The sequence below is a fragment of the Sus scrofa genome, chromosome 5 (genome assembly GCF_000003025.6).
Source record: "Sus scrofa isolate TJ Tabasco breed Duroc chromosome 5, Sscrofa11.1, whole genome shotgun sequence".
Taxonomy (NCBI): domain Eukaryota; kingdom Metazoa; phylum Chordata; class Mammalia; order Artiodactyla; family Suidae; genus Sus; species Sus scrofa.
The window spans coordinates 66,014,356-66,038,561 of NC_010447.5; the positions used below are offsets into that span (position 1 = coordinate 66,014,356).

The following is a 24,206-nucleotide window of genomic DNA, read 5'->3' on the forward strand; positions in this document are numbered from 1 at the left end:
ACTCTCGGTAATATTCATAAACGTGAATGATTTACAAGAAGCCTGGTTACTTTGGTGATTCAGAAAAAAAAAAGACAAAAAATAATAAAAAATAATTATGATTTTGCAAAACGTTAATGGTATGGGAAAATACAATATTGAGCAAAAGGCATGGCGCCCTACTAAGTGCATAGCAGCATACACTCATTTACATATGTGGGGGGAATTTTCAGGAAGAAAACATTCCAAATGTTCACACTTGTCATCGTCTACTGATGATTTTGCTATTTTTTTCCTGAATTTTCCAAGGCTCTAGAATGAGCATTTTTTTCTTTTGTGATCATGGAAGAAATGAAGGTTATTATACAAATAGATTGGTGTAGGAAGGGGAGAAAATGAAGCAAAGCCAAACATCCTGGCTCATCAGGCAAGCAGGTGGGAGCCTCTGGCTGGCACGGTTGGTTGCTTTGCTATAGCACCCAGCTTTGCTTGGGCTGGCAAGGCAACATGCCCAGCTCCAGGTAGAATACATGCTCAGCCTCCCCGTATCCAGAGGTGGCCACATGATGTACTTCTGGCCAATGAGACACGAGCAGAATTCTACCCATAGCTCTGGGAAGCTACTCTTTCTTGTTTCCCTTTTATCCCTGCCTTAAAAACGTATGTGGTGCCCAGAGCTGGAGTAGCCAGCTTTCAACCCAAGGATAAACACTGAAGAATCACAATAATGTCAGCCTCGATGTTGAGCCACTGAACCATCACCAGCAAATACCCAGCAATGCTTTCTTATCACGTGAGAAAAACACCCCTCTCAGTGTTTGAGCTCTTGTGAGTTGGGTTCTCCGTCAACTGTAGCAGTAAATGCTCCTTTTCAGTGGTAAACATTTATTTTCTGAGAATTAATCTAGCGAAGACCTATATAGATTTTTCATTTACCCTCAGCCCTATCCCTGAACCTCTCAGAACAAGCAGAGTTGCTCAGCCATGAGTAAATAAAAAGAAATAACACGGCAAATACGCAGACTTACTACAGAAGTTGAAAGAAGAAGGAAGAACAAAAAAGAAAGGAAGGAAAGAAAAAGAGAGGAAGGGAAAGAAAAAGGAAAATACTAATTGGAAGAAGTGGCAGAATTTATCAAGTGGTTTTTTTAAAAAAACTGAACACGAAACTATTTATAGAGTTGTTTTCATTATCTATTTCTACATAACAAACCATTCTTACACAACAATTATTGTCTACTGCTCACAATCCTGTAAATCAAGAATGTGAATAGGGGTTAGCTGGGGGGTTCTTCTGTTCCACGCATCGCCAGATGGGGCATGCATTTGATTGCATTTAGCTTGTGGCTGTGCTGGACCAGAAGGTCCAAGAAGGTTTCACTCACATGCTTGACACTGTGGCTTCTCCCTCTTGCCATGTGGCTTAGACTTTGATTCCCTCCCAGAATGGCTATCTCATGGCACTCGGACCCTGTACAAGACGAATGGCTTCCAAGAGGGAGAGTTTCAAGCATACAAAAGCAGAAGCCTGTGTGCCTCTTGAGGCTAAGCCTTGGAAGGTATGCAATATCACTTCACCCATAATCTAGTGATCAGAATAAGTCATAGAGCCAAGCCTCTCAATGCAAGGAATGGCAAAGAATTTGAGCCATATTTAATCCACCACAACAGCATTATGCAAATTTAAAAAATATATATATTTGTGTGGGCTAAAAAAAAAAAAAGACCAGAAGCTAGAATAGCCCTGGTGCAAAACCTTTAACCAAATCTCAGAGGGGAAGATAGCTAATATAACAAAGACCTATATAGATTTTTCAGAGCTATCCTCAGCCTCATCCCAAACCCAGAGCAAACAGACTTTGTTGCTCAGGTATGAGTAATAAAAACAAAGGGCATAGAAATTATGCAGACATACTACAGAAGTTGAAAGAAAGAGAAAAGAAGGAGGAAAAGAAAAAGCAAAGTAAACGGAAAGAAAGAATCATAGCAGACAGAAGACAACTGACCCAGTTTAGAAGAAAACAAAAGCCAAGGGAAAGAAAGAATCTTCACAAGTGTTTCACACTATGCAATAATCTAAAAGGAACATGAATTCAATAAAAAAACAAGAACTCAAAGATGAGATGACAAAACAACATAACAAGACAAGAAGGAGGAGGAGGAAGAAAGGAAGAAGAGGAAGAAAAAAAGGAAGTGGGTGAGGAAGTTGGGGAGAGAGATTGCAGAGCTAAGGAAACAGAGAAGCAAACAAGATCATTATAGAATTAATAAGAGATAAGAAACAGAATAGAGGCGTTTCCACCATGGCGCAGTGGTTAACAAATCTGACTAGGAACCATGAGGTTGCAGGTTCGATCCCTGGCCTTGCTCAGTGGGTCGAGGATCCAGCGTTGCCGTGAGCTGTGGTGTGGGTTGCAGACGAGGCTTGGATCTGGCATTGCTGTGGCTGTGGTGTAGGTCGGTGGCTGTGGCTCCGATTAGACCCCTAGCCAGGGAACCTCCATATGACGCAGGTGGGGCCCTCAAAAGACAAAAGACCAAAAAAAAAAAAAAGGTAATTAGAGAGAAAAGATGATATGAAGGATAGTGAAAACAACTAACTCAATAAATGTGGTGTCTCTGAGAAGCCACAAAATAAAATAGAAATATTAAAGATAAAATACAAGAAGGAGCAAATCTGCAGACAGAAAGAACACACTGGTTTCATGAAAAGCTGAAGCTTCAATATCAAGATATATCCCATTAACTTATTAAACCCTAAGGATTCTTCATGCATCCTGAAGATGATATGAAATGATACAACTCAAGCATGAAAATGGTTAAACATACAACTTATATAACATTGTACATAAACTATACTTTGATTTTAAAAAAACACTGATAGGAATTCCCACCGTGGCTCAGCAGTTAGCAAACCCGACTAGCATCCATGAGGACATGGGTTCAATCCCTGGCCTTGCTCAGCGGGTTAAGGATCTGGTGTTTCCTTGAGCTGTGGTGGAGGTTGCAGATGCAGCTCAGATCCTACATTTCTGTGGCTCTGGCATAGGCTGGTGGCTACAGCTCCGAGTCCACCCCTAGCCTGGGAACCTCCATGTGCCTCAAGTGTGGCCCTAAAAAAAGACAAAAAAAAAAAAAAAAAAAAAACTACCATAAAAAGCAATTCACCTACAAGGAATAAAAGCTCAGCTGACTCCTGGCTTCCAAAAGCATTATTTAATTGAAGCAATATGCATAAAGTCTTGAGGAAAAACAGCACGGTACCCCAAATTACAACCACCAGAAGTCATTTAGCACAAAGGCCAAAAAACAAAATGTGTCAAACCGGAAAGAACTTAGGAAGACAGCACCAGGAATTCTACTTGGGATGGAGGGGGTGGCTATTTTAATAAAATGTTATATATTAAGATATGAATTCAAATAACAATTCAGGAAAATAGAAAGAGCTGGAAAAATACAGGTGGTAAGCCCTAAAACCATTAGATCCTGACCAAAGACAAAACGATTTTAGCATAAATTTTGACAATGTAAGATTAATAATATAATTAGCAAAATTAAGGAGTGGTGAGTAGAGCCCGTACGTGTGAGAGAGGTTGATTACCTTATTTCTCATAGCATTAAGCAATCAAAAGTGCCAAATTTAGATCTGTCACCCGGAGTTCCCAACGGTGGCACAGCAGAAACTAATCCCTCCAGGAAGCATGAGGTTGCAGGTTTGATCCCTGGCCTTGCTCAGTGGGTTAAGGATCCAGGCGTTGCCGTGAGCTGTGGTGTAGGTCACAGACGCAGCTCGGATCCTGTGTGGCTGTGGCTGTGGTGTGGGCTGGCGGCTACAGCTCTGATTCGACCCCTTGCCTGGGAACCTCCATGTGCCCCGGCGGGTGCAGCCCTAAAAATACCCTCCAAAAAAAAAAAAAAAAAATCATCTGCCTGAAGCTGCTTTCAAAGCAGCGCCATGCCCTTTGCCCCTAGTCTCCGCACTTTGGGGAGAAGCCTGGGCAGGAACTCGGTCCCACTGACAAGAGGGTGGACAAGAGGGTGGAGGGTGCTGGGGTGTGCTGTCCTTGGGGACATGATTAGGGGACAGCACTCGCCATGTGGGCAGCTAAGACTTAAACCCCAAGTTGAGAGACTTTCCACCACATCAGGATGAGGAACTCACCCCTTCACTCAGTGAATCATTACTAAGCACCTAACCTGTGCCAGGCCTCAGAAATAACTCTGAGATGTCAACGGTTCTGAAGGTCACCGGCAATCGCACCCGCCGGAGAGCGAGTGCAGTTCTGAGCTCCGTTTTCGCAGACGAGGAAACCAAGGCTCAGGCAGGAAGGTACGGGCCGGCCTGAGCTCGGTGTCTGGCCAGCACCGTCCAAGCCCAGGGCCTGCCTTCAACCGCAGGGCTCTGCCCAATCCAAGCCACACTGCAGATGAGTGATTGATGCGGGAGGGAGGGGGCACAGGGGTCAGAGCGCCCAGCCGAGGTGTCGCCTCTCCCCGTGGACGCCCAGCCCCTCCCAGTCATGCGGCAGGAGCATCCTGCCCGCCCCCCACCCCCACGTCTCAGCAGCCGTGACCTCCAGCAGGCTGAGGGGAGGTCTGCCTCCGGAAGCCCCGGCATCCTGCCTTCTGCTGAACCCACAGCGTGTCCGCTGCCGCACACGGCCGGCCTGACCCGCCAGGCTGGGGCGGAATGGCCCGGCCCTCAGCTGGAAATAGCCCTCCGAGAAGTGCGCGGGGGCTACGTGTCCACGGGCGTGGGGGGAGGAGGCAGGGCGGGGGGCTGCGGAGTCCCGGGATCCCAGATAAGGCGCGTCCGGATGTGCAGCGTCCCCGACCCGGTGGGCTGGCCGGGGTCACAGGCTCCGAGGAGGTGAGTGGGCCCCAGGATGTCTGCTGTCGACGTGGGCTGCGTGACAAGCCCCAGGCATCCTGCGAGGGCGGGCTGGCTTCGCACCGGCAGCCTTCGAGCTCCAGTCGCTCAGGCAGACCGCGCTCGCGTGTGCGTGCGCATGCGCGCACACACACAGACACACACAGAGACACATGCTCTCACACACGCACACACACACGCACACACACAGACCCACGCTCTCACACACGCAGACACACACACACACACAGACCCACGCTCTCACACACGCAGGCACACACAGACAGACCCACGCTCTCTCTCACACACACACACCGTCACACACACACACTCAGACACACGCTCTCACGCACACAGTCACAGGCACATGGTCTCACACACACTCACACACACAGACACGCGTTCTCACAGACACACACACACAGACACACACAAATATAGAGACACAGTCACAAATACACAGAGACACACACACAGAGACACACACACAGATGCAGAGACACAGATGCAGAGACACACACTCCCAGACACAGACACAGCACACCCAGGGACAGACACACAGACTCGCACTCACAGACACACACACAGAGCAACTCTTCAGTCCACAGCTCCCATTGTTCCTTCACCCACAGACACAGACACCATACACACAGACACACACAGCAACTCTGCAGTCCGCAGCTGCCATTGCTTCTTCCCTGGGCAGAATCCCAGCTAGACCAGCATCCTTGTCCTCCCTGTGGTTTTGGTCAAAGGAGCAGAGGGGGAATGCGGAGGAGAAAGCGCCCAGGCAGAATAACCCCGGGCTCCAGGCTTTGTTCCCTCTTCCCCACCCAGCAGAGGGCGCACCTCCCAAGGTGACCCCTGAAGAGATTTCTGGCCAAGCTGGCAGCTCGCTCCAGGCCACGTTCCCATCCCGGCGACGCAGCCCCTGGAAACAGGGATGTTCCCAGGACAGGGGTGGAGTTGGCAGAGCTCTGAATTCAGAGCCAGCTCCCCAACCCCTGGGCCTGACTTCCAACTCTGCCGCAGATGAGGCGTAGAACCTCGCACCCGTCCCTGACTGAGTGAGCCTCACTTTCTTCATATGTAAGATGGGATTCTTCCCCCACCTCGCCCAGGGCTGTTGGGAGATGACACAAGAATGTCCTGAGGATGTCCTGTAAAGAGTATTCAGTCAGGAAAGTTCTTTGCAAAGTCAGGGATGGCGTCTGGATTGTTTTGGGTTTGGTGTTTTAAGGTTTTTTTTTGGCTTTTTGGGGTCCTTTTTTAGGGCCGCACCCACGGCATATGGAAGTTCCCAGGCTAGAGGCTGAATCCAAGCAGTAGCCACCAGCCTACATCACAGTCACAGCAATGCCGGATCCAAGCCACATTTGCAACCTACACCACAGCTCACAGCATCGCTGGATCCTTAACCCACTGAGTGAGGCTAGGGATTGAACTTGAGTCTTTGTGGATACTAGTTGGGTTTATTACTGCTGAGCCAAGACAGGAGCTCCCAGAGATGGTTTCTGTTATGAAGTGAGACTTAGGGTGTGGGGTCCAGTCCTGACTTCAGTTCGGATCCTCTTGGGCCCTTGAAATGTCTGCTGTTATCAGCCCACCCTGGCCTCCTCCTCCTCCTCCTACACAGCCCTGAGTAGCTCTGAGAAAGCACTGTCACTGGGGTTGTCACTATGCCTGGAGTGACCGAGATGACCTTAGAACAGGGCTTCCCAGCCTTCTGCACATCGTGGCTCACATGGAAAGCGATATTTGTACCCACTGACCACCCCTCACCCCACAGGGTCCAGCCACTGTGGGCCAGGAGAGTCAATGGTCTTGTACACCTGCTATCTCTGGGAACTTACCTAGAATTATAAACTCTTTGTGCAAAGTGAGATGGGTTGGTGGGTCAGGAAAGAATTGACAGACTTTGCATGGAGGCTCCCTATGCCAAAGCTGTGTCCCCCATGCCTCCCCAAGTCTGGTCTATGTCTCTGGCTGTGCTGAGTGGAACCAGCCTTGCCCTGCTCTTTTCACCCAAAGTGAACCCTTTGTGACATCCCACACGCAGGCCTGGCCTCCCACAGCCTGGGACACACGTTGCCATTGGCGTCTTATCTTTCCCGAGAGCCGCTGTAGAGGTGGAGGCCAGGAGGCAGTTTCCAGTAAGAAGGGTGTGAGCGGAAAAGGGGCGGAGGAGGAGTTAGTACAGGAAAGGGGACTCGCGGCCGCAGCTCCTGGCCAGTCGCTTGGATGGCTCTGTCCTCTGTTCTCAAGCTCTTCTGTGACCTTCACTTGACCAGGGTCCCCAGCGAAGTCATCTACAGTGTTTAACCCCTCTTTGTCCTGCAAAGGAAGCTTCGTTCTGGCATGAGACAGCAGTGGCGTGGATTCTGTAATATTATAGAAGCCATTTGAATTTCATTTGGGGATGTATAACAAAGGTTCTATGTATATATTTAGATTTCCTTTTGGGTACAGCTTTGGGCTGAGATTGATATTGTAGAGATCTATAATATTAAGCTGGAGTTCCCTGGTGGTACAGTGGATTAAGGATCCAGTGTTGTCACTGTTGGGGATCCGATCGCAGCTGTGGCACAGGTTCAATCCCTGGCCCTGGAACTTCTGCACACTGCAGGTGCAGCCCCCCCAAAATTATAGAAATATATGCATAATATTGAATATTAGATTAAAGGCACCTCAACTAATTGCTTGAGTTCATCCCTAGTCCAGTGTGGACATTACAAGCAAGGCAGCAGGGGAGAAACAAGGGCATCAGCAGAGAATGTAAACCCTTCCAGTCACCGTTCACAGGCCACCAGGTCAAGTACAGCAGGGGATAAAGCCAAAGGGGGTCAGGGCTGGAAGACAAGACAGGGTCCTTCCGCCAGAGAAAATCCCACACTGGGCTGTCTGGAAGGGACCTCAGAGATTATTTCATCCACATTCCAAGGCCCCAGGTCCGGGGAAGGACATGGACTCTCAGCTTGCGTGCACGGATTTAGGAACAAATGGGTCCCCACTGGGTTGCTGATACCCAGGATGGAGCGGGTGAGAGATTTGCCTGTGTCTTATCTACAGGGACAAAAGGTAACTCATGTAAGCAAGGGACCAGCACCTTTTGTTTACCTGACCTGGAAACTTCCATGTGGTGATTACATTTTGACATTGGTTCAGGCAAACACCATTGCTGAGTTGTTTTCTTTTTTTTCGTCTTTTGTTTTTTAAGGCTGCATCTGAGGCATATGGAGGTTCCCAGGCTAGGGGTCTAATTAGAGCTACAGCTGCCGGCCTGCACCACAGCCACAGTAACGCCAGATCCTTAACCCACTGAGCAAGGCCAGGGATCGAATCCACAACCTCATGGTTACTAGTTGGGTTCATTAACCACTGAGCCACAACGGGAACTCCCCCATTGCTGAGTTTTGTTCTCGTGCTCTTGAATGTACTTTATTTATTTATTTTGCCCCCCACCCCTGCCCCGCCAAGGCATGTGGAAGTTCCCGAGCCAGAGATTTAACTTGCACCACAGCAGGGACCCAAGCCACAGCAGTGACAACACTGGGTCCTTAACTGCTAGGCCACCAGGGAACTCCTGAATATACCTTTTTTTTTTTTTTTAAGGCTACACCTGCGGCATATGGAAATTCCCAGGCTAGGAGCTGCAGCTGCTGGCCTACACCACAGCTACAGCAACATGGGATCCAAGCTAAATCTGCAGCCTACACGCAGCTCACAGTAATGCCGGATTCTTAACCACTGAACAAGGCCAGGGATCCAATCCACATCCTTACGGATACTGGTTGGGGTTCCTAACCCACTGAGCCACAACAGGAACTCCTGTTTTATTTTCTAGAGCAGTTATAAGTTAACAACAAAAAAAAAATTGAGCCGACAGTAGAGTTCTCATATATGCTCTTCCCCCACCCTACACGCAATTTCCTCTATTACCAGCATCTTGCATTAAGTAGTGGATTTCATCACAATTGATGAACTAATATTGACAGGTGATTATTAACGAGGTCCAGAGTTTCCATTCAGGACCACTCTCTGGGGTGTGAGCTCAGTGGATTTTGACAAAGTCCCCATGTCGTGTGTCCGCTGTTATAGTCTCCTAGGGAAGAGTTTCACAGCCCTAAACCCCGCTGCGCTGAGCTCTTGGTTCTGGGTGTCCTCCCAGCGCTCAGCTCCCCTCACTGTCTCAGATGGTGGCCACGTGACCCCAGCCACAGAGGACAGAGCACAATGCGGTGACCATGCACTTGCAGAGCAGCACCCACCCAGAGACATTTGCTCCCGAGGGCTGCTGATGTTCCAGGAGATCCTCCATCTCCTGCTTCTCCTCCGCCCACGTTGTCACGACAGCTTCCTCTTGGTCACAGTCTAGAAGGTTCCCCCTCCAATACTCTCCAGAATTCCTACTCTCAGCAGGGCTGTTTTCCAATTTTGAAAAACTTTAAACCTCTACATTAACCCAGACGTAGATTGTTTTCACTGAGTGCTCTCAAACATTTGCTATTCTTACTCAAAAAAAAAAAAAAAAAAAAAAAAGCTTTTAAGCACTGTAGTGAGATGAAAATAGGTGGTGAAGTTTAACGGTACACATTTGAAAATGGAAGCTTATTTTCAAAAGAGTTGAGAAAATACCACCCAGACGCCTACCGTTCTCATCCACAGTCGTGACTGGCACGTCAGTGTCAGTATTTACAGTTGTACAAGGTCACTGGAAGCTTGGGGCTCACTGGCAGGGGCATCAGGAGTGAAAGCCACTCTCATCTCAACAAACATTTGATAATGGATTTGAACTTCTTTCCAGGCCTTGAGGATCCAGACACTCTGCCTGGATTCCAGGCTCCCTTTCCCAGGGCCTTTATTTGAGGAAGGCTACCATGACCCCCCAAAGTTGGAATTTTTAACTTAGGAAGGAGAAATCAAAGCATCTCTTTTGGAGGGAAAGAAGGGAAGAGGAGGTGAGTGATCCGATTGGGAGGTATTGGTTCTCTCACCATCTTATTGGCTAAGAGGTGGTGAAGTTCTTGATGTGACCTGCTGAGCGTCAGGTCAGAGCGTTGGTGAGACGCTGGGTGTGGATCTTCATCACAGGTCACGAAGAGCTGGACAGAAGCAAACCATTTTCTGCCCAGGGGAGCAGGACAGGCCCTTTTCCTTCTTAGGTTTCCCTAAAGATTTTCTACAAAGCACCAGCCATAAGATAGGCTTCCCATAGCCATGCATGGGTTGAGTGGATCCGCAGAGGAAGAGAGAATCTGATTGGATATTAGGAAGCGCACTTTACCCATCAGGAGAACAGGACACGGGATGACATTTTCGGAACGGCTGGGGCTCCTCCCCGTCCTGGAGGCTTAGACTCTGGGACTGGATGGACAAGATGACAGGGAAACTGTTGCTGAGAGGATGGAGCCAGAATCATGAAGAGGTGGGAAGAGCAAGCAGAGCCCTCCCTATGCAGACGGAGCTGTCACACAGGGTCCCACAAGGCAAAGGACACTGTGAGCCACCCTGAGACCACCTCCACCCCTGGACTTTCTTCCACCGGGATTTCTCCAGGATTCCTTGAATTTCCATCAGCGTCTGATAATAGTCAAAACAGCGTTATTTTTTGAAAACTGCTGAAAGTCTTCACATGGAAAGACTAGGAGCTGGGGAGAGGATTCTCCTTAGCATCTTCTCAGAGAGGATTCTGAGAAAAAGTCAGGGGAGGAGGGGGAGAAACAAGCATGTGGGAACAGATTGGGCCATATTCAGAGCCTGGATGCTACAACCATACATGCAGGACAGGAACGGAAGTCCTCCTGGTCCAGATTCTCTTGACACCAGAGCAGGGGTCCCCACCTGCTGCTACCTGGGGTCCACAGACCATGATGTCCAAAACCCACAAGCCACTGGCTTCATCCCTGAGCTTGCTGCTCCCATCTGGTACCAGTGTCTCACACCTGGCTCCTAAGTTCACACGCTCCCAGATCCTCCAACCTGGGTGGCGACAACTGAGTGCCCTCCCGGTGCCAAGAACAGGAGGCCCCTTACTCTGGGCTCTGCTGTCCTCACCTATGGAAGCTGCTGTGGAGAGGCCACAGCCACAGGTAGAGGGAAAGGCTGCTCAGGACACAGTACAGAGTTCGCACTTGGTAGTGAGATGCCCCAGAAAGGTGCATGTACATCCTAGGCTGGAATCCTAGAAGGAATGGTCTCTGCGTACTTACCTCAGTGCACGCTTGGGGCACGAGGTCTATTCCTGGATAAGAACCAAAGAGTCACTAACCTCCAGCTCTGGGATTTGAATGTCCCAGGGAGGTTTGGGAAACAAGTGCAAAGAGTCACACCTTCATTCAGGAGCTAAGAATGGTCCTGGAGTAGAGATGATGTTTCTAATAGGCAGCCAGGTTGGGAGCCTGCTGGCAGGGAGTCTGACCAGGAGCTGACGTTCTGCCATTCCTGCTCTTAGGCAAATCCTTGCCTCTGAGTTCAATTTTTCCATACCTCGGGCGGAAAGAATTATTCCTGAGATGCTTGTGCCTTCCTTGGCCCTCACCAAGTGAGCAATGCTTCTTCTCCCAGAAATCAGCCCACTCCCCTGGGCTGCCCTCTGCCTTCAGATCCAGCTGCCAGGCATTCAGGCTCCATCTCAGTGGGAAGTCTTTGAAAGAGGAGTAGCTGGCACAGCAATACTCTTTCCTAATAGGACAAGCAGAAACGCCCAGGGAGGTTCCTCCGCCATCCAGTCCAGGACCAGAGCCCACGAGCCTGTTCTGCTCCTAAGACACCTGCCATGCCTCCTACCGCACCTCGAGGATGCTGGGAAACCCCTCCCTATCCATCATGTAAGCCTCCCTCCGTTCCCTCTGCACCCAAGTTGTCCTTGACCTCAGCATCTACCCACTGAGGTCTCTCCTTCCCCTGGAGGCAGCCTCCCATGGGTCAGTGTTTTCTCCACTCAGTCACATCATGGGGACCAAGGGGACAAGTTTGCTCTGCTTTGTATTCTTTGACTCCCCACGCCCTCCTCTCTGGCAGAGAGGGCTCTCAGCACATGCTGCCTGCTTCGTGGTACTGCTGCCTTGTTGCCATTGGCAACCAGAGGAGGAGATGCAGGGTTACCCAGGGCAGGAGCCCCTCAGGGATTTGTGCATCATTCTGAAAGCTGTTTCTTCGATTAGCCAAGGTGTGGTGCTCTCTTTATGGACAATTCTGTGAGTGTCATTAAGGAAGTCTGTCTCACACATGGCATTGAACTGTTTTAAATCTTCTCCCTACGCCCAGGGGGTGGGAGGAAGCACCCTGTATCCTAGAGACACATCCTGGATCCAGACAAGCAGCAATGGGGACCTTTCTCTCCTACTCTGTGGCTGCAGCCCCCGCATTGTGGGCTCAGGACACCCATATTCGAATCTGGTCTCTCCCGTCTACGCGCTCCCCATCTTTGGGTGCATTAGACTGTCTGCAACAGCTTCCTCATCTAGACAGAGGCAGTAACAGCGCCTCTTAAAGGATTAGTACGAAGAGTAAAGAAGTTACTACAAGTAAAGGACATCGTAAGCTCTTAATAAGTGTCAGATGTCACCATGGTTGATATCAGAGAAGCAGCCTAGGAAACCACATGACCTGGTCCCAGCTTTGTGACTAAACTGCAAGAGCTGCGTTTCTTTGTGTATAAAATTAAAATATTGATAATGCCTATGTGTTTACCTCACAGAGTTGCAGGGAGATTCAAAGGAGTAAATCCTAGTGAAAATGAGTAATGAACTATAAAGACACGGACACTTGCAGGGTAACAATCACCTCCTGCCCATCCCCCACCCACTGTGCCTGCCTCTGTGTGACCACACCCCCCACGATGCCTTGCAAGGTGGTTCCTGACTTATATCTGCCTCCTCCTTTCACTGGGGGCTCCTTGAGGCAGCAATCACATCTCTTTCCTCTTCCACCAGCTGCGCTGTCTAGCCTGCCATCTGCGCATGGTCTGTATCAGCAGGTGGGGAGTTGGAAGAACAGCAGACCCCTCCCATGTGTATCCTTCCAGAAGATGTCCCAGTGGCTTGCTCCCCAGGGGATGGCACATGGTAGGACTGTGCCCCCACCCCCACCACGTAAGAGGGCACATCCAGTCCCAGGAGCTAGGCATCCTATAGACACTGATTATGGGGACCCCTGGACTGCAGCTGTGCTGCTGGGACCTACCTTCCCAGGCTCTGCTCTCTGTGCTCAGTCAGCAGACTTCCCATTTTCATGAGGTCTCTGAATTGAGTGGTGCTAGGCAGTACAAATTAGGTGAAGCACGCCATCAAGCCAAAGATTGTCATAAAGCAGCCGTGACTTCGAGGCCTTTCTTCTTTACTCCCATCTTGAAATCTTCCCAAGGTGGCGACTTTGGTGCCTTGGGGGGGTCTCCCATATCTTCAGAGGAGGAGGCCTCGGAGGACACCATTGCCTGATGCTGTCCTGGGTTATGGCAGTATCCCTTGAAACACTCACCTAGTGGAGTTCCTGCTGTGGTGCAGTGGATTGAGAACCCAACTGCAGCGCCTCCGGTCTCTGTAGAGGCATAGGTTCAATCCCCAGCCCAGTGCAGTAGGTTAAATGATCTGTCATTGCTGCAGCTGTGGTGTATGTTTCAGCTGTGGCTCAGATTCTGTCGCTGACCTGGGAACCTCCGTATGCCACAGGTTTGGCCATAAAAATAAAAAAACAGGAGTATCTGTTGTGGTGCAATGGAAACGAATCCAACGAGGAACTATGAGGTTGCGGGTTTGACTCCTGGCCTCACCCAGTGGGTTAAGAATCCAGCGTGGCCATGAGCTGTGGTGTATGTAGGTCACAGTCTTGGCTTGGATCCGGCATTGCTGTGGCTGTGGCATAGACCAGCAGCTGTAGTTCTGATTTGACCCCTAGCCTGGGAACCTCCATATGCCGCAGGTGCGGCCTAAAAAGCCAAAAAAAAAAAAGGAGGGAAAAAATTAAAAAAACAAAAATCAAACAAAAAAAACCCCCCACACCCACCCAGTGCTGTGTACAGAGAAAGCTCTGGATGCACAGATCTTGATTGGAATTAAACAGACTGAGAAAACCAAAATGAGTGACTTGATGGGAGATTAATTACACAGGCGTCTGTCGACTACATGACCGAAGCTGGATTTTTTTCAGAACCGTGGGCTGCCTTCACATTTCCTGGTGGAAGTGAGGCGGGTCAGCGGACAACCCAGAGTCGTAGATAACTTTTGCCCACACATCATTCACTTTTTGGAGCATTGGCTTGAAACGTGTGTGTGTGTGTGTGTGTGTGTGTGTGTGTGTGTGTGGAACCGAAGTGCCTTCCGTGAGCCTCAAAGGTCCCTGTATTCTCTTCAAATGGGCTGATTACAACACAGAGGATGTGGACAGCGGAGTTTTTCCTGTTTGATGTCACAGTGCTACCCTTTAAAAGTCCGAGGGAAAAAAGGAGGGAATGCAGCCTGGGAGCCTCAGGCCAGAAACCGGTGAGGAAGAGAAATAGGTCTGCAAGGTCTCCAAGGAGCTGGGGAGGCAGGGTCAGATTTCAAATTCCGCGCCAGCCAGTCAGAGAGCGGCGATGCTGGGGGCCCGCCTCGGGCTCTGGGTCTGCACCCTGTGCTGTGCGGCCAGAGCCTATCCCGACACCTCCCCGCTGCTGAGCTCTGGCTGGGGCGGCCTGACCCACCTGTACACGGCCACGGCCAGGAACAGCTACCACCTGCAGATCCACAAGGATGGCCACGTGGATGGCTCACCCCAACAGACCATCTACAGTGAGTGGGGGTGCCGTCTGGGCTGGGAAGAAGGGGGGCTCCTCTGCGCACCCACTTGCAGGGACTTGGGAAGACTCTGGCTGGACCAGAGGGCTAATCCAGCCTCCTGGCTTCTTGTCCAGGATTCGTGTGAGTGTGTGTGTGTGTGTGTGTCTGTGTATTTAAACCTTGGGAGAAAATTCTGCCACCTCCTCAAACTCCCTAATATACCGGTTTCTCCCAACAAGAATAATTCCCATCTCAATTAAAATCTGTCTGCGCACGATAGCAGCCAGTTTCTCGTTGCCCTGTCCAAAGAATTAAAAAATGTCCAAAACATAGGCACGGAGGCTGGGAGGGAAAGAAGCCAGATCAGTCCGTAGACACTGAGTTTTGGCTCACGACTCGGTTAGCCGTGGAGGTTGTGAAGAAGATTCCCAAGGTTTGGAATGGATGAACCCAGGGGGCTCTTTCCAACCCCGAGCTTCCAGCCTTATAAAAGATCTCAGGAAAATGCATGAAAGACAGACTGTCTAGGAAGGAGGGTTTGATGCACCTGCCCCAGTGCATCCACACAGCCATCCCTGGGCTCATGCATCCCGCAGGTTTACTCGGGGCTTCAGCGGTACCCAGTATCGTATGAGCTAGTGAGTCTTCTCTGTGGAGCTGAAGGGTCCACTCAGCAGCAAATGAAACTGGCTGAGAACTCACTGAAAACATGAACACAACCAGAATGCCTTTAAAGATTAGGTCTGTGGAAAGTTGGATCACAACAGTCAGCCAGTTATAGCTGTGCTTCAGATATCTCCAGAAGGGACAATGGGGTGATGGCAAGACAAATTGAAAAAGACAAGGTCTTCTGTTTTAGGAGAACTTGTAAAAATTACTCTAAGGATGTAGAAAAAATGCCAACTGATTCCAAATAGGTCTGAGTAAAGGAATGAGAGAGTAATCATAGTCGCTTTAATCAAAGCCAATTTCTTATAGAATAATGGCTTGCCCTTTGTTGTTGTACTAAATTATTCAGTCATCCTGCCGCAGCCGTGCTGTATGCAAGACATTCATTCGGCCAAGAGTCAAAGGTCCGTAAACCTGGTAGCAAGATAGAAGCACATGCTTAGTTCAGAACCTCTTCAAATTCTCCACGGGTGATGACAGGAGATGAAGGGAAGGAGGAGGGTCTCCCAAATACCAAACAGGCTCCCGAACTCAGGGGAGGACAGTAGGACTCGGGAGTCAACATCTTGGAAGCCAAGTTTGAGTCCCATGGCGAGAATCTGAAAGAAATCTGGATACAGTTGACCTATCCAAATTATCGCTCGTTTTATTCAATGGCTATTTAGCACAACCTCCAGTGTGTCCGATATTATGCAAAGCCGTGTGACTTCAAAAGAAGCCCTGGCCTTTCCAACACCTCTAGACTTTCATCACTTCGGGTCTCTCAGCTCATTATCCGATTTTTAAGAAAAAGCAAATTTGCACCTCTCCTGGAGGGCCCCCTTTACTTCAAGATAAGAGGTGATTTAAAATGCAGGATAGTAGATTATGGTATTTTGATTCCCACAGATGGAAAAGGCTGCAGACAAGTAGAGAATGCTTGTAAAACTTATCTAGAATCATAGAATCCCTTTGATGAAAGGAGACTCCCAAGACACGTCCTGGGTGGGGGTTGTGAGTGGTGCCAGGAGGGGGATGGGCTCAGACGACTGAGCTTACGGCACCACTCCCGGAACTTGCCCTCCTGTATCCACCGACCTCAGCCCCCAGGAGGCACAGAGCACTAGTTGGAATGAATTAAAAAGACTGAGAGGACGCCAAGGGACTTGAACTGACTTTGGATTTCTTTTCTTCACAGAAATGTGCTTTTGTTCTGTCCAATATAGACCCTCACTAAAGCGTTGTGTCTCTGACAATTAACAAACGTGGGTGGGGACTGGGTGGGGATGGGTGGAAGGAAGACACGTTTTCTAGTTTATATAACCTTTTATACTATTCAAAACGGTTATCATAAGCATTATATAGCTATAATATATATAATTATATATTATTATATAATATATGTACATTGAGATTAAAACTTACCCAAAAAGGAATATATAATTATATATATAAGATTAAAAGTTACTAAAAAAGGAATATATATAATTATATATTACATAATATATAATTATACATTATATGTAATTATATATTATATAATTCCACATTATATATATATTATAGATGTATATATATATTACTTATACATTAAGATTAAAAGTTACCACTTATAAAGGAAGGAAGAAACACTGACGTGTGCAGCTAGGTGGCACAACTAAGTAACAGGCTGGAGAAGGATTTGTAATGACCTCTGTAAAGCGTGCAAAGCAATGCTCTTCCATAGACGTTAAGGTGTGAGGTGCTTTTTTCCCTCTCCTAATTAATTATACATTTCCAGTGAAATGTGTTTCATTTGATTATTGTGCTTTTCTAAATTCTTGAGGAATAGTTGTGTGCCCAACCCATCTTTGGTTTTTTGGCCGTCGTGCAATTATCTGCCTGCAAGATTCTATAGCCCTGAGACTTGCATGGATGCTGGGAGCCTCCCCGGGGTCTGTGTGTCCTTCCTCCCATGAACAAGCCCCCCTCTGCTCCCCTTGATCCCACTTTGTGGAAACGGCAGCAAAGCGATGCTCATTACCCCCCAGTTAATTCCACTCCCTAGAACCTGATCTCTTTACTTCTTCCACCTTCCCCAGTGTTACTTTCTTTACTTGAAGCTGAACTATCCTTGGGCTCTTTAGTCTCTCACGATATTATCTTTCTTTTGGGGAGTTTGAAGCACTTGACATCTGTCCTCCTATGTATCGTTTACTGGCTAAGAGATGAAAAAAAAAAAAAAGACAATTTTCTACATTTATAGTGGAGGTTGCACAAAGTGGTAATAGTAACAATTTACTGGCATTTAGAAAGTGTGTTTACAATGGATAAAACATTATCTCCTTACATCCCGAAGATGACCAATGTGTTGTATAAAAACAACAGAGGTCCAAGAACTCAAATAAGTGGCTGCAGGTCACAGAGGCAGTAAATGACCCAGGGGACATGGGGGTCCCGGTCCCCTGCGTCTTCTGGGGTCCACGTCACTGGAGGACATGTCCTTGATGCCCGCCTGGCTGCAAGAGATGTGCCTTCCTTCTGCCACATCTGCCCTTGGGTCTGTGCAGACCTGCCTTGCACATCTGTACAAGGAGGGGAATCGGCTCTTCCATCTGCTGAACATCGGCTTCGGCTCCTGTGGGTTTGATTCGAGCCTGGGTGTCCTCACAGCAGTGGCTGCCGGTGCACCTGCAGGCTCTCTTCTGGTGGCACTGGCTCTGGAGACCACGCACACTGCCCACCTACACCCAGGTATCAGCTGGTGACTGCCAGAGTGCAGGCTTGGCATCAAGGGCGGGCCAGCCATCCTAACACGGCTTCCGTCTGCTCACCACTTTCAGGGCCCTTTTACAGCAGCCCCCCTGCCACCCCCCCAACTTGATCCTAACTCTGTAGCCCTGGGAAGAAGGCGGACCCGCTGTGACTCCGCTCTCTTCCCAGCTGAGGATTCTGAGGCTGGAGCGATGACTTACCTGAGGCTACAAAGTCAGTGCAAGGTGCAATGGGGGACAGAATCCTAGTGCCTTGGCCTCCAGGCTCCTGGCTCAGCACCTCTCCCTGACCTGGGGGCCTGTGGCTGCAGCAGGGACTTTGGCCCTTGACCGTGTCTCCTCAGGCTCGCTGTGATTTCGGTTGGAGACTGCTCCTGAGTGGTGGGAAGAGGATGTGAGGGTCTGACCTGAGTTTAAATCTTGCCTTTGTCTCCTCATCACTTTTTTAAAAATTTAACTTAATTCTTATTTTTTTATTATAGTTGATTTACAATCTTCTGTCAATTACTGCTGTTCAGCAAAGTGACCAGTCATACATATACATATATTCGTTTTCACACATGATCCTCCATCATGTTGCATCGCAAGGGACTAGATTTACTTCTCTGTGCTACGTGGCAGGACCTCATTGCTTATCCTGCCTCCTCATCAGTTAATTGGGATGCTGCCACTCCCGATACTGATACTGGTAACACAGACGAAAACAGCAGTTGGTTGAGAATTTAAGATGTGCTGCGAACTTAGAGTGCAACCAGTTACAAAATGTGATTTTTTTTTTTCCCAACTAGGCTGAAAATTCATCAGGTTAGAAACAACTTCTTCCACGCTCCTTCCATTTCTCTCAGGCCTTAGATAAACCCTAGATCTGGGATGCACGAGTAGACCCCTCCCCCCCCCACCCCCGAGATGGAGATTTTACTATTTGGAAACAAATGACCTCTTCAGCCCTCTTTCTCTGCTTCCTCTCACCCGCACTTCCCTTAGCCCGTTGTTCTGTCATTCTGATTTCAGCCCATGTCAGGCTCTGCACTCAGCTAGAGTTTGCCTGTTCTCTCCCCAGAGGGCTTTGTACAGAGCCTACAGTGGGGTAGATTTGGGCTATAAGTCACCCCATGTGGCGCCAGCACTTAGTGGGCACAGATCCCCGGCATTTATACCCTCTCCAGGCTGAGTTTCTAGAAGACTTGAACCGCTGCCTGGGCTCCCCCTCACCTTGGGGACTGTGAGGCCAAAAAAGATGCCTGGGGAATTAATGCGGCAGCACAGGCAAGGGGCCCTGAGACTTAAAGAAATGATTCTAATAGAAAATGTCAGATAGGACTTCCCGTCATGGCTCAGTGGGTAACGAATCGGACCAGGAATCATGAGGTTGCGGGTTCGATCCCTGGCCTTGCTCAGTGGGTAAAGGATCCAGCGTTGCTGTGAGCTGTGGTGTAGGTTGCAGACGCGGCTCGGATCCCACGTTGCTGTGGCTCTGGTGTAGGCCGGCGGCTAAAGCTCCGATTAGACCCCTAGCCTGGGAACCTCCATATGCTGCAGGTGTGGCCCTAGAAAAAGGCAAAAAAAAAAAAAAAAAGAAAATGTCAGATAAATAAACAGTGTTTGGGGAGGAAGTCTTGCTGAATTATCACTCATATCTCATCTTTTAGGGTCCAGTTGTGCCGTTGCTACAAAGCAGGAACTTCTGACTTTAACTAGTCATTGGTACTAGTTAAAATTGCAAATCCCCATGGGAGGGGCGAGGGGGGTGGTCACACTTAAAGTTGTTATCCATTACTTAGGGAGCAGGTCCTATGAATGGGTTTCAGTCCCTTGTCCAGGGCTAGTTTTCAAGAGGGTCATTGAAAGATCGTGTGGGGCTGTGTGGGGCAGGGCGGAGGAGGTGAGTAGACACATCACCAAGTGAGAAAATGACAGAGAACAGCAATGACAAAGCCGGAAGAAATTCCCTGCATCCTGAGATCTTTTCTTTTGTTTCTTTAATTCAATGAATTGTATTATATTTATTGTTGTGCCACCATCATCACAACCTAATTTTAGAACATTCCCCTCCCAAACCCCAAGTCTACCCCTCTCTCCTCACTACCTATCCTGTTTGGTAACCGTTAGTTTTTCAAAGTCCATGAGTCTTTTTCCGTCCTGTAAATAAGTTCATTTGTATCCTTTTTAAGATTCCATATATAAGTAATATCATATGATGTTTGTCTCTCACTGTCTAACTTCACTTAATGTGATAGTTTCTAGGTCCACCTGTGTTGCCGCAAATGCCCTTATTTCATTCTTTTTTATGGCTGAGTAATATTCCATTGTGTGTATATATATATAACACATCTTCTTTATCCATTCCTCTGCTGATGGGACATTTAGGTTGCTTCTATGTCTTGGCTATGGTATAAAATGCTGCAATGAACACTGGGGTACATGTATCTTTTTAACAAGGAAAGCTAAACCCTCTGCTTCCAAGCAAGCCACTCTGGCAGTGGGGAGGGAGCTGTGATCTGATAAGATCTGTGAACTTATTATAGCAGGGGGCACACACTCTGATACATGAGTTGTGCAGAGGGGCCTGAGAAAAAAAGAATAGTTCATTCTGATTAGGGAGAGATTAGGAAAGTCTCCCTAGAAATTGTGATGACTGGAGTTCCTATGGCTCAGCAGAAATGAAACGAATCTGACTAGCATCCACGAGGATGCAGGTTCAATCCCTGGCCCCCTTCAGTGGGTTAAGGATCTGGTGCTATCATGAGCTTTGGAGCAGGTTGCAGGCACAGCTCGGATCTGGCATGGCTGTGGCTGTGGTGTAGGCCAGAGGCTACAGCTCCAATTCTGCCCCTAGCCTGGGAACCTCCAAATGCCGCGGGTGCAGCCCTCAAAAGATAAAGAAAAAAAAAAAAAAGAAAAGAAATCGCGACACCTGAGCCTGGCCTTGAACCTCAAGTGTCCTTGATAAGCAGGGGAGGGAGGAGAGGATCCATTCCAGCACCGTTCTTGACACATAAAAGGTGCTGACCGCTGTATCACTGACTCCTGCCCAGCTACCTGGGTGGAGAAGCACACTCCATGTGAAAGACATCTGGGCAGAGATTTAAAAATCACAAAAGCAGAAGGCTTGGGAGAAAATGACCACCACCATAAACATGAAGAAGCATGAGCCAGCCAAAGGGGAACATAAAGACAGCCCAGGCAGAGAGGGAAACATGTGGGCACAGGTGGAGTTCGGGGTGCTCCTTAAAGGCAGAAGGAGGAGCAGGAAGCTAGATGGGGGGTGGAGGGGAGCAGGGGCTAGGGAGTCAGAAGAAAGAGGCTGAATAACCCATCTATGAAGCCATCACCACCACCACCCCCAAAATCAATCAAGGAAGGATTCCTGGAGGTGGGGACTGGATTCTCAGCACTGGTTTCATCTGAATGCTTTTCTCTGAAGGTGCCCTAATGATCAGGTCGGAGGACGCAGGCTTCGTGGTCATAACAGGCGTGATGAGCAGGAGATACCTCTGCATGGACTTAAGGGGCAACATTTTTGGATCGGTGAGTTTCCTTTTGTGCTGGATCATTACTGGCGAATGAGTTTCTCTGGCAAGACACGGCATTTTATAGCTTAAAGATTCCACGTGCAGTGTGCCGTGGAGATATTTTCTCTGAGTACTTTTTTTTCAGTCCGGGTAGCAAATGCTCAGGTTTATACACCTGGGGTCTGAACCCAGACCGTCCAGGCTCTCAGCCTCTGGGCTCACTTGCCCCTTGGTCCCACGTTTTTCTTTTTTCCTTGTGGTCCCCATTTTTGTATCTAGCACGGCACCTTTGTCTGCAGCCCAGGTCCTCAAGTCATGTGCGTTCATGTTGTGCAGTCTATTAGAAAGAAAGGGGGAGAAGCCACTGGGGTCTCATGATTTTGTTACTAGATGTCCTTGACCTTGGGCAAGTCCGCTTCCTTCTGCCACTTCAGTTTCCTTGGCTGGAGAAAATGAAGTGAGGTGGACCACGGGCTCTGCGGGGCACCCCCTGTTCAAGATCTGTAAGGAATTCTCTTGCTCCCAGCTGTGATGGCTGGTAAGAGAGTTCCACAAGCATGGGAGCAGCATATTCCAAAGCATTGGGACTTAGGACAGGAGCAGGACTGCCTCTTCCAGAAGTAATTCCCACCTGAAATTCCAAGAGAGCAACGACTTCATGGATCGCTTACTGCTGGGTCCTAGCACCTACCACAGTGTCTGGCCCAGAGTAAATACACAGCTGTTGAATGAATATGGACAAATAAACACATAAATATCTGTTGACCGCTTATAGGCATATGGAGAGTCCTCATCAGTAAAATATTCCGTGGGCTCTGAGGATTACATGACAATGTGTAAAGCCCTTAGTAGGCACTCAGCAAAAGCCAGTACTAGTCAGTGGCAGTGAGGGCTCAGGTAGGTGGTTTGGTGATGAAGTTCGCGTCCCTAATTCCCAAACTCTGTTCTGTCTCCCATGGGAGTATCCTCACTCACGTGGGGCCCTCCAAACCCCAGCCCACCCCTCTCCAGGTGAGGAGAGAGCCCCAAGCCACCTTTGAGCCAAAAGAGGGGGCAAAAGGCATTGAAAGGGTGGGACAAGGCCGTAGGTCGGCAAGCTGCCCTCCTTCCAGAAAGCGGGCACAGGGGCATCGGCACGGTCCCGCCCGGCTCCGGGCAGCCAGGTGCCGGCGGCGGGGCCCCAGGCCCGCCGGCGGCGAGTCCCCGAGGCGGTCCCCACCTGCCTGTCAGAACTGCGTCGGGTGCCAGGCACTTCGGAAATTAGTAGAGATCACTTTCCACGCAGGGCCAGGCGGGGTTAAAGGTGCCGCCCCAGTAGAGCCGGTGGGAGGGCTGGGACCCTGGGGTGAAGCCGGTCACACCCAGGTCCCCGAGGGCTGCGGTCGGGGGCTGGGGCCGCCCCGCCTCACCCATCGCCCTGCCCCGATTTCAGCTGCACTTCAGCCCCGAGAGCTGCAGGTTCCGGCAGCGGACGCTGGAGAACGGCTACGACGTGTACCACTCGCCGCACTACCGCTTCCTCGTCAGCCTGGGCCGGGCCAAGCGGGCCTTCCTGCCGGGTACCAACCCGCCCCCGTACGCGCAGTTCTTGTCGCGCAGGAACGAGATCCCGCTGCTGCACTTCGCCACCGCGCGGCCCCGGCGCCACACGCGCAGCGCGCACGACGGCGGGGACCCGCTGAGCGTCCTGAAGCCGCGCGCGCGCGCCACGCCCGCGCCCGTCTCCTGCTCCCGCGAGCTGCCCAGCGCCGAGGACGGCGGCCCCGCGGCCAGCGACCCGCTCGGGGTGCTCCGGGGCCAGCGGCTGGACGCGCGCGCTGGGGTGGGGGGCGCCGAGCGCTGCCGGCCCTTCCCCAGCTTCGCCTAGGGCGGCGGGACTCGGAAAGCCAAACTGCCTCGAGGACCGGCTCCCCTACACCCCGAGCAGGGGAGGTGGGGTTACAGCCCCCTCCCCAGGAGGTCCCCCCGGGGGATCGCCCTTTGAGGCCTGAGGAATGGAGTTCCTTGCCTTCCCGGTTCCAGCTGTATGCACTCTGGTGGGAGAGTCGGGATCCCCGCCCACCCTTCTCGCCATCTCCTTCACCTCTCCTGTCCATCAGTCTAGCATCAAGAACAGAGCAAAGGGAGTTCCATTCTGGTTCAGTGGAAACGAACCTGCCTAGTATCCAGGAGGATGCAGGTTCCATCCCTGGCCTCGTTCAGTGGGTTAAAAATCTGGCGTTGCTGCCAGCTGCGGTATAGGTCGCAGACGCCTCTCCGATCTGCTGTTGCTGTGGCTGTGGTGTGGACCGGCAGCTGCAGCTCCTTTTGACCCATAGCGCCTTGGAATTTCCATACACGCAGGGGTGGCCCTTTAAAAAAAATAAATAACAAAGAACCTAGCAAAAGCTAAAAGAATTCACCTCCTGGAAGGTGAAGAAGGGAGCCGGAGAGAGCCAGCAGTGCCCCCTCTGTTTTCAGGTCATCTGCCTGGACCTTGTTGGCATTTGAGTTTGCAACCGTGAACTGGGGCATCCATAGCGCGAAGGCAAACCCCAAAAAATCTTAATCTCAAGCCTTCATTCTTTCTTGAGCTGTCAAGATTGGTAGTGGGCTAGTCAGAATTTAGCCAGAAGGAATGCTGGGAGAACTGAGGCAGGAATCCCGCCAGAAATGCAGACTCCCTTTGGGGTGGCCCCCTCGTCCTGCT

The 24,206-nt window shown here is 49.8% G+C and overlaps 1 protein-coding gene across 1 annotated transcript; it reads left to right on the plus strand.

Moving 5' to 3' along the window:
* On the plus strand, positions 14,236-23,723 carry FGF23 (fibroblast growth factor 23). Its single transcript, XM_001926525.4, has 3 exons — positions 14,236-14,616; positions 21,430-21,533; positions 22,950-23,723. Exons 1-3 carry the CDS (start codon positions 14,421-14,423, stop codon positions 23,382-23,384), a joined length of 735 nt encoding a protein of 244 aa, XP_001926560.1. The 5' UTR covers positions 14,236-14,420; the 3' UTR covers positions 23,385-23,723.